Source organism: Crassostrea angulata, chromosome 2 (genome assembly GCF_025612915.1).
Source record: "Crassostrea angulata isolate pt1a10 chromosome 2, ASM2561291v2, whole genome shotgun sequence".
Taxonomy (NCBI): Eukaryota; Metazoa; Mollusca; class Bivalvia; order Ostreida; family Ostreidae; genus Magallana; species Magallana angulata.
The window spans coordinates 62983073-62993812 of record NC_069112.1 but is presented as its reverse complement, the minus strand read 5'-3'; the positions used below and the strand labels follow the sequence as shown (position 1 = coordinate 62993812).

General features: G+C 41.1%; 2 protein-coding genes across 2 annotated transcripts; one reads left to right on the top strand and one right to left on the bottom strand.

The window, feature by feature from the left end:
* The first annotated feature begins 5644 nt into the window (after nucleotides 1-5644).
* Nucleotides 5645-6670, top strand: LOC128174652 (uncharacterized). Its single transcript, XM_052840152.1, has one exon. It carries the CDS (start codon nucleotides 5645-5647, stop codon nucleotides 6668-6670), a length of 1026 nt encoding a protein of 341 aa, XP_052696112.1.
* Nucleotides 6671-9438: 2768 nt separating this feature from the next.
* LOC128174651 (uncharacterized protein F54H12.2-like) lies at nucleotides 9439-10326 on the bottom strand. Its single transcript, XM_052840151.1, has one exon. The coding sequence runs from the start codon at nucleotides 10324-10326 to the stop codon at nucleotides 9439-9441; it is 888 nt and encodes a 295-aa protein (XP_052696111.1).
* Nucleotides 10327-10740: the final 414 nt, after the last annotated feature.

Sequence of the window (10740 nt, the reverse complement as noted above, 5' to 3'; positions counted from 1 at the left end):
GCCTTAAACCCGCCAGTCCGTGCAGTATCAGTTTGAACGCGGCAGTCCAGAGGGAAGGACGCACTTATACTTCTCTCGTTCATACCATCCAGTCACTATGCATTTTGTTAATATAAATAGCTGTGTGCTTACTCTGGGGTGAACCTGGTACTGGCTTTTTCTGAGGTGAGGTTTATTAATTGTCAATTTTATCGTCATTTCGTTCATTACTGTTCTAAAACACCCAGTCATGGTATTCCATTCGTTTTCATGCTTATTTGTTACGTTTGAATTTAAATGTCTATGTTTAGATACACGTGTTTGAATCTATTATAAGTATGGCGGACTATTATGGTCATACTCCTTTTGTAGTCATGAGTAGTATTATGCAACACTGCATTTAAGTAATTCAGTTAGTATTTTGTGAGTATAAAAGCTAACATGCTTTATAGTAAGTCTTCTTTAAGACTGAATATCAGTATTTTGTGTGTAATAAGCGTCTATGCTAAGTGTGTCATTCATGACCGTATAGCCTGTAAGTAAAGTATGGTGCGTATTGGTGTAAAAGCCACAGTTGCTTTTGTCATGTACTTAATGTGTTTGTGTACTATGTTGGCGCAGGTCCCTTGTTCCATCTTTTGTGTAAACCACTTTCATCGATGGTGGCCGAGTATTGGTGACGTCTTGTGTAGACCAAGTGGCCAGTAGAGAACATTGTCTATTGGAGGACCTCACCAGTCCATTCTTGTCAAGACCAAGTGGCAATAGACAACAGTGGAGGACCTTACCAGTTCCCATACTAGGACAATTACTTTCTATATGTATTGATTCAAACTATATTAAATATGTAAAAACAATGTAAAAATATTGTCTTAATCTTTGTCTTACAGTAAATATAAATTTTAGTTAATACCGCTCGAAAATCTGTGACAGGGGGCCATTCACAATCAAAAACTGGACATACCCATCTACGTTCCTTGCCGTCTGATGGAAGAGATGGACGCCGAGGCCATGATGGAGAGTGTTGTAAATGTTCTTAATAGTAACGAGGACATTCCCTTCGACTCCACCTGTCGCATCGACATCGGCGCCATCAAGCACCCTCTCTCACTCGCGCCGTCTGCCAGTCCTTGGGTATTTCAGATGATCAACCCTTAACTTATGCATTGATCCCGACATTAGAAGATTATTTGAACGCAAACATTTATGTCGTAAGCTCTGCCATCGGAAACGCGTTTTCCTACATCAGCCAGAACTGCGATCAGGAAAGGAAAAAACTCTTTTTATACCACGTAGACAAGAAATCGGGGCACTTTCACGCCATTGTTAAAATAAGTGGATTTTTTGCAGGTTCCTATTTCTGTACAACGTGTTTGACCCCTTATGAGCACAACTATAAACACGGTTGTAAAAATCACTGCAGTGTGTGTTTGTCGGATAACTGTGAAAAAAAGGAGGTGTGTATTTGTCAAGATTGTCACAGGACTTGCAGGTCTGAAGAGTGTTACAGAAGACATAAGATCCGCACCGAAAGCGGTAGCGTGCCATGCGAAGGGTGTGTACAAATGTCCGACCTGTCACAAGTTCGAGGAACATCACGAGATGAAGCCTGAGGATCACAAGTGCGGTCACTTTACGTGTAAATCCTGTCGGCAGTACGTTGATCCGGAACATCTATGTTATGCTAGAAGTTACCCCCGTTCGGAAGACGGAAATCGACGTTTCATCTTTGCGGACATAGAGACCTCGCAAAAGGACGAAATAGTCCAGTGTGAATGGGGATATGCCCCTCGCCCTAATGCCCATTGCGAACAGTGTCTTCGAGAAAAAAAGACCTGTACTGATTGTCGCCGATGTCAGCACTGTCTCGAGTCTCACTGCGGGAAATCAAGACATTCTGTTGTCTTAGCCGTCTGCCAGACTGCCTGTACAAAGTGTGAAAACGCGGGCGTCATTCTCGAAAGCACGTGCAAGGAATGCGGAGATCTGTGCGAACGTTGTTCTAATAAAGATAAAAAGACCAAACGATTTATTAGACCCCCCCCCCCCCCCCCCTGTACGGGAAAGTGTGGGTTTCGTGAGCGTGTGTTCAAGACGCTGTATGATCTGGGTTCCTGGATATTCCACGAAAACCACAAAGGGTATACGGTCGTGTTTCACAACCTGTCATATGACGGCCCGTTCCTGCTTCAGTACCTTCTGTCGCAGACCGTACGCCCTTCGTTTATTATCTACAGAGGTGTTCAACGTAAGCGCTCTCCATATCAGAGTCATAGATTCCGTTAATTTTTAGCTCACCTGAGCTGAAAGCTCAAGTGAGCTATTCTGATCACATTTTGTCCGTCGTCCGTCTGTCCGTCCGTCTGTCCGTCTGTAAACTTTTTACATCTTGAACTTCTTCTCTAAAACCGCTTATCCAATTTCAACCAAATTTGGCACAAAGCATCCTTATGGGAGGGCGAATATTAATTGCAGAAATAAAAGTCCGATCTGTATTCAAAGCGGAGAAAACCTTGAAACTGTAGAAAAAGGGGGGTGCATTTTTAAAAATCTTCTTCTCAAGAACTACCGAGTTAATCTTAAGGTAATTTAGCATAAATCATCCTTAGGGAAAGGAAAATATAAATTGCAAAAATTATAGGCGATTTCTGTTCCAAATTTGAGATAATTGCGAAAATACTTATAAAGAATGGCTCGTTATTCCATATATCGTAGACTGGCAATTCATTGCGATAGACTGGTCTTATGACAGGCATCGCCAGTCTACCGCATCTCGAAAACGAGGTTCTCTGTTTGAAGTTGGCAGTTTGTTGTGCAACAGTTCACGTGCGAATATAATCTTTGAAACATGGAAATAACCTTGGTGCCGATTATTGTGAAGTAAATTGAGGTTAAATATTTCAACGCGTTGTCATTTTCACTTGTGATGTTGGTTTTAGCTTGTTTTCATTTTTTCGTTTCATTTTGCTTTTTAACTTGGGAAACAATCGCCTTGTATTTGGAACATAGACTTCGGTAAATGTTTACCTGCGAAAATGATAAAATCTGATGCATTAACAACGTACTAAAGTGCATTTCCCTCTGTTTTTATTGTTTATTAATTAATTTTCTAATTGTTCCAACAAGGATCAAACAAGTGTGTTGGTGTTAGCTTGTTCGGATTTTCGTTTCGTTTTCATTATTTACGCTTTTAAACCTGGAAACTATCGTCTACAGGTATTTCGTGATTTTTACGTATCAATTCAAACAGATACTTCGATAAATCAAACAGTTAACTGTTTACCTGCGCAAATTAAGCAAAATCTTATGTAGGGGTACTGAAATACAATTCCTTCTATCGGTAATTCGGCATTTTCTTTTGCGTAATGGTAGATTAATGCAATAGATTTTGTTGAGATGCTCGACATTTTCTCGAGTTTATTCAGTTTAAATAGAGTTTGATATCGCTGACGGAAATATGTAGGTATATACATATATATATATATATATGATTCATTTCGAAAAAATAAATTGTTCTTTATTTGTTATAGTGCATGTTTCTTGTGTTTAATTGTTTACAATTTCTATTTACTAACCATATTTGAGTGTTAAGCTTCGAATTATAAGCAAGATACAAAGATTTGCTCACAATTCTATGTTTGTACACAGATCTTAAAAACTAAAGATTAAAAAAGTAAAAAATTTGTCAATATTTATTAAGAAAATGTTCAAAGTCTGTTCTTCCAGAAACCAACTTTAACAACTTATTGTATTGTAAACTTAATCTTTTTAGCTCACCTGAGGGTGGGGCCACAATGGGGGGGGGGGGTCGAAGTTTTACATAGGAATATATACAGTATATCTTTAAAAATCTTCTTCTCAGAAACTAATCAGCCAGGAAAGCTGACACTTGTGTGGATGCATCCTCAGGTAGTGTAGATTCATAGTTATGAAAATCATGACCCCCTGGGGTAGGGTGGGGCCACAATGGGGGATCGAAGTTTTACATAGGAATATATACAGTAAATCTTTAAAAATCTTCTTCTCAGAAACAAATCAGCCAGGAAAGCTGACACTTGTGTGGATGCATCCTCAGGTAGTGTAAATTCAAAGTTGTGAAAATCATGACCCCCGGGGGTAGGGTGGGGCCACAATGGGGGATCGAAGTTTAACATATGAATATATAGAGTAAATCTTTAAAAATCTTCTTCTCAGAAACTAATCAGCCGGCAAAGCTGAAACTTGTGTTGAAGCATCCTCAGGTAGTGTAAATTCAAAGTTGTGAAAATAATAACCCCTGGGAGTAGGTTGGGGCCACAATGAGGGATCGAAGTTTAACATATGATTATATAGAGTAAATCTTTAAAAATCTTCCTTCTCAGAAACTAATTAGCCAGGAAAGCTGGCACTTGTGTGGAAGCATCCTCAAGTAGTGTAGATTCAAATTTGTGAAAATCATGACCCCTGGGGATAGGTTTGGGCCACAATGGGAGGTCGATGTTTTACATAGGAATAAACAGAGTAAATATTTAAAAATCTTCTCAAAAACTAATCAGCCAGGAAAGCTGAAACTTGTGTGAAAGCATCCTCAGGTTGTGTAGATTCAAGGTTGTGAAAATCATGATCCTCAGGGGTAGGGTTGGGCCACAATGGGGGGTCAAAGTTTAACAAAGGAATATATAGGGTAAATCTTTAAAAATCTTCTCAGAAACTAATCAGCCAGATGATTCTTTATAATTATTAAGACTTTGGCCCCAGGACAATTCTTTGGCCTCACGAGAAGGTTCAGAGTTTGATGTACGTTTATATCCGATATATAAACTATTGTTAATGATCTTTTTGAGAACTGCAATACTCAACATATGATATGACTATAAAATCATCCTGTCAGAAAGGGGACTAATGATTATAAACATAAGAATATCCAGGGGAAAATGGATTTTATTTATACAGGATCTACATGTATTATTGTACATTGTCCAGATAGTTTGTATTATGACTCCATTAAGCTGATTTTATCATACCTATTGTTCCTCAGGTGAGCGATGTGGCCCATGGGCCTCTTGTTTACCCATGGCCCTGGCTAAATTACCAGAGGCATTCCAACTGGAATCTCTGGTCAAAGGATATATTCCACATTTCTTCACGTGCCGGGAAAATTACTTCGGACCCTATCCGCCCCCCGAGACATACGGACCCGATGGCATGTCAATAGAAGGCCGAGAAAAATTTTACAAATGGTATCGGGGAAAATCAACAGCGGAGAAGTGTTTGACTTTCACAGCGAAATGGTGAAATACTGCCGAAGCGACGTTGATATACTGCGCCGAGCCTGTATTAAATTCAAACACCTTCTACACGAAGCGACTGGCAGAGACGGAGGTCGCGCCGTAGATGCATTTGACTCTTGCACCATCGCCTCTCTTTGCATGGACGTTTACAAGCTGAAATTCCTCGAAGAGCAGTGGCAAATTATCGTTAAGGAAAACGACATCGAGAGCCCGGTAGATGCTAAAACGCTGAACGGAAAAACATCTGTCTATTATCGAAATGATTGGATAGACTGGAGCGAATTTAGAAAAATGAACCCGGAAATTGTCAAAGAAGTTTTCGTGAAGTCTGCCATTGCTCGCCCGCCAGCAAACGGGTATCAGGCTCGCGTCCCCTTTAGCAAAAAATCAATAGCATGGCTCGAATGGTTGATGCATGCGCATGCGGCCAACACCTGACTATTTCCCACGCATTTAACGGAAGGGGGGAGTACAGAGTACCGGAAACTTGGTATCGACTAGACGGTTACGTGGCGCCGACCCCCGAATTTCCCGCCGGAGTCGCGTATGAATTTCACGGCTGCCCCGTTTGCTTTAAAAAGGGGAATGGTATTTTACTGCCAAACTCCCAGCATACCGCTTCCGAGTTGCTTGTACGGACTCGTGAGAAAGAAAAAAAGTTAAAGAGTCTGGGAATGAAACTTGTCGTCATCTGGGAACACGATTATGACAAATTGCTTGAAGAGGACCCTGACGCCAAAGCCTTTGTCGCCAATCTGGACTTGACCGATCGTCTAGACCCCCGCGACAGCCTCATGGGTGGTCGTACAAATGGTTGTGTTTTGTACAAGAGAGCATCACAAGGAACACAAATCAAATATGTAGATTTTACCTCGCTGTACCCCTTCGTTAATAAGACAGCGCGATATCCCACCGGACATCCCGAAATCATCACGCGCGAGTTTGACGACATCTCGAACTATTTCGGACTAGCAAAAGTAAAAGTTTTACCACCTCGAGGTCTTTTTCACCCAGTGCTAGGCTACCGCTCACAGGGAAAGTTAACGTTTCCGCTGTGTCGATCCTGTGTGGAGCGCCAACAGAAAGAACCTTGCGCATGCTCAGACGCGGACAGAGCACTGACGGGTACTCACTGCACATCCGAACTTCTCAAGGCAATCGAAAAGGGGTACAAGATCCTCAAAATCTACGAAGTCTACCACTGGGAGGATTCGACTCAGTACGACCCCTCGTCCAAGACGGGCGGGCTTTTTGCGCCTTACATTAACATGTTTTTAAAAATAAAACAAGAGGCCAGCGGGCGACCCGACTGGGTCAAGACGGAGGACGACTTCGCTCGATACATCGAAATGTACGAGCAAAGGGAGGGCATTCGTTCGTTTAGACCCCGACAATATCGAACACAACCCGGGGTTACGTAGCCTGGCAAAGCTATTATTGAATAGTTTCTGGGGTAAATTCGGTCAGAGAATGATTCTATGCAAAACGCAGATTCTGCACGACAGCCAAGCCCACGTTTTGTTCGAACAGATGGCCAATCCGACCATAGAAATTCCAAGATTTTAACATCATTGACGACCACCATCTCATGCTGACCACTAAATGGACATCGGAGGACATGTGCGACCCCGGTCATAGCAACGTTTTCTTGGCGTCGTTTACCACTTGCTGGGCCCGTCTTAAGTTGTACGAACTTTTAGATATGTTGAAGACTCGCGTTCTGTACTGGGACACAGATTCGGTGATCTATACTCAAAAAGAGGGGGAAATAGAACCCCCAGTCGGAGATTATCGAGGCGAACTCACCAATGAATTAAGAGAAGGCGACTGGATCACCGAGTTTGTATGCAACGGCCCTAAAAATTATGCATACAAATCCCATAAAGGGAATGAGGTATGCAAAGTCAAGGGTTTTTCCCTCAAATACACCAACTCGACGATCCTTAATTTAACCAGCATGAAAGACGCCATGTTCAATCGAGAGGACTCCGCGGCGGGAAACTATCACACCGTCAATCCGGCCAAAATCAGTCGAGAAAAAATTCATAGCGAACTTTATAGTCAAGAGGAAGTTAAGAAATATGCGTCTGTGTATACCAAAAGAGTCGTGCAGCCAAATTTAACGACACTTCCTTATGGTTATTAATAAAAAAAAAATCGAGTGTTTAGACTGTGTTTTATTAGCCATTGTACATTGTTCAAACACTACATTTTAAAAAAATAAATAAAAGCTATATATGTTAACAATGTTTTTTTTTTGTTTAATGAGGTCTACAGTTTATAATGAATATCTCCTCTTTTACAATTAAAATGTCAGCCACGTTGTCCTTCTCTTTTAGGGTACACGTATGCTAGGCGGTGAGGTCGCTTTTCTCTTTCTACAGTTTATAATGAATATCTCCTCTTTTACAATTAAAATGTCAGCCACGTTGTCCTTCTCTTTTAGGGTACAAGTATGCCAGGCGGTGAGGTCGCTTTTCTCTTTCTACTTCCCGCGTAAATAAGACCGGCTCCGTGTTGTGGGGGTCCCGTTCTCTATGACGGCAAACGAGGTGGGAGTTAATTTTCATTGCCGAATCTTTCCGTGTTTCGAGAACAAATGAGAAATGGCGAATCTGTGACTGACTTTTAAGAAAATTTAATTCCGTAAGATAGATGCGCATGCGCACAAGAATCCTTCAAAGATGATATTGTACTTTTTTAAATCATTTTTTTTACTTTCACAATGAAAAAAAAAAACTACCTGTATAGCGTGTTGATTTGATTTTAGTGTAAAAACATGACTCACACATAGATCTTTTTTTTTTACAAGATTTTCATTTTTAATTTTACTATCATTTCTACAAGCAACACACACTCACACGCATATACAAAATCACATCTTATTTTTGTTACTTTAATTTGGTCCATTCATTTCAACTACATAAACATTTTTAGTAAAAGTCATTCAAAACAAAATTTACGCCAAAAAAATTCAAAACAAAAACTAAAACATAAAACAAATATATAAATACATTCACTCACACAATGATAATTTTTTCATTTAAAAATAAAAATGTTTTCAAGTGATACAGTTCAATACAAGTCATTTGACAAAGTGCATTTCTTAAAAAGTTACAATCCGTAATAAGCCACGGCAAACCCTTCGTCGCCCGGGGGGCTGTGCGCGCGCGCGGGAACTTCGGTCTCCGGGATCTAAGTCTCCGGGGTCCATGTCTCCGGGGTCCAAGTCATAAGGGTTTTTTTTTTTTATCAGATTATAATTTAAAGGACAATGAATAGTTGATTTTTTTTTTGGTTTTCTTTTGTTGTTGTTTTATTTTTGGTAATGATTTAAATTTTCGACAAAACAAATTTGCGTACAAAGTCGTCTGATTCAATACGATTTAAGTGTTCAAGAGTGTTTTGCATTGAAAACCCTTGTGCTCGGCGATACAAGTAGTATAAAACATGAAAACCACAAGTAGAAGTCGAATCTGGTTGTACTTGTACATTATTATACATACACACAAAGCTATTTCTATCAATAAAGTCTCTTAGACGAATGTCATAGTATTCCGGCAATCTACCGAGGCTGTCGTAAAGTTCACATTCCGTTCCGTTTCTGAACCAAAAAGCAATCCAGTGAGAACTTTTTTCTTCCAAGGGGTCTGTGTTGCACACGACAGCAGAGGGAAATCGAGTGACGCGAAATGGTAGAGAGTTGAAGGCAAAGATTCCTCGGAAAAAAAAGGTCCGTTAGCAAATCGACGATGTGTAGCATTTTGTTAGTGTTCATTTTTTTTCCCATCTCTTTACAATTGCCTCACTTCTCTTGTGTTGTCGACGAGAAGAAGAGCGGGAGATTCACAGTATGCAATTGCGCTGATGGTCGCTGTTGTGGGTTTAGAAAAACGAGCGTAAACACCGACGTTTCCTTGATGTACCAGGTTTATATACCCGTCTCCGAGATCAGTGGGGACGAGATCAAAGGCATAGATGGCATATCCGACTGAAGACTTCTCTCGATCGATGACGAGGCTCTCGTCTTTAAGCCACTTTTCAGAAGACTGATACAGATTGCAGAGAGGCGTGACAAAATTCTTATTGTCTCCATAGTCTAACTTAATGGGGCGAACGGGCGTCGGTTCTCCGTTGACGTACAAGACAATCTCGGAGAGGTCAAAATGTTCAAAGTTGAAAGGGTTGTCTAGGTACTTCCGTTCACGGCTGACTGTTTGACGAAAGTCACGTATACTTTCGAGGGTCTTTTCCCGTTCCAGACGTCGTCCCAGTAAAACTCGCTAGTTTTGTCGGAAATGGCGGTCATCTTGACGTCTGATTTGAGGTAATTATACCTCGCCGGTGACTTGAGAATGGCATTGGTGTGATTCACCAGAATGGCGCTGTCGACTTTGACTTTACAGGCCTTAAACACGGCGTCTAGAATAGTGACTTTGTAGCTGGGTGATGCTTCCTTACTCATGATCACCAATTCGTTCTTGGAACGAAACAGTCTGAGTTGAATGTCTACTCCGTCAATGAGATACTTGTCGAGATAAAAACAATCCACGTAGAGAGGTCCCTCTAGATCGAATGTTCTCGATTTCTGTGTAAACACATATCTCTTTCTCAGGGACATGTTAGCTCCGGCTGCGGCGTCCGGGTCTCCAATGCCTTCTCCGTCAGGCCAGTACAGCTGGGTCTGCATTTGAGAGGAAAATGCCTTTATTCCTGAGGACAGAAGTACTTTGAAATATGCTTTCCACGGATAATTGTTGGCATTTTGCGAGACGCATTTTCCGTTCACGTAGACATCAATCTGAGAAAACAGCGCTTGAAGAGGTAAATTAACGATCCCCGTTTTTTCTGCATCTCCCAGGACCGTCCCGTCAGACTGGGTGATTTTGGCCTTAATGTACAGTCGACTTTTTCTGAGATCTAAATATTCACCGCCGTTTCCCGGAATGGAAAATTCCAGAGACGCAGTATCCGAGTCGAATGACAAAATGGGTCTAGTTTCCTGAAAATAGATTTTATGCACTGCTACTTGATTAGGTGGGTCGGTAAAGAGAGCCAGTTCGGAGGGTTCTGCCATCGTCGTGTTTCGTTCACTCAAGTAAGACATGTTTTGTTTTTGTTGTTTTTTTTTCTCTTTAAAAAATAGGTTTTCCTTTGAGAGTGGTCTTTTTGTTGCCAGCAGTTCTCTTCTTTGATTTCAGACTCTTCTTTTTCTTTATCTTCTTTCTTAATGAATCAACCTTCTGTCGCTTTGGCTTCCTTTTTTTCTTTGAGCGTCCCTTTCCCTTAGTGTTTGACGAACGTCTGGCAGGGGCTCGTTTTTTTCTGCTTTTAATACTCTTTTTCAACGGCATGTGCGGCTCGTCGTTACGCATGGATTCTTTCAATTCGGATACCGCTCTCTCTTGCTCGGCCGCCACTTGTGACACTTGTTGAATGTCCGGTTTTGGGATCGAGGTAGGACGAACTGGAATCATGTATACTCTTCTTC

What these genes read in the sequence shown, in the direction of transcription:
- LOC128174652 (XM_052840152.1), top strand. Translation starts at nt 5,645, where the DNA reads ATGGCTCGAATGGTTGATGCATGCGCATGCGGCCAACACCTGACTATT.
- LOC128174651 (XM_052840151.1), bottom strand. Translation starts at nt 10,326, where the DNA reads ATGGCAGAACCCTCCGAACTGGCTCTCTTTACCGACCCACCTAATCAA.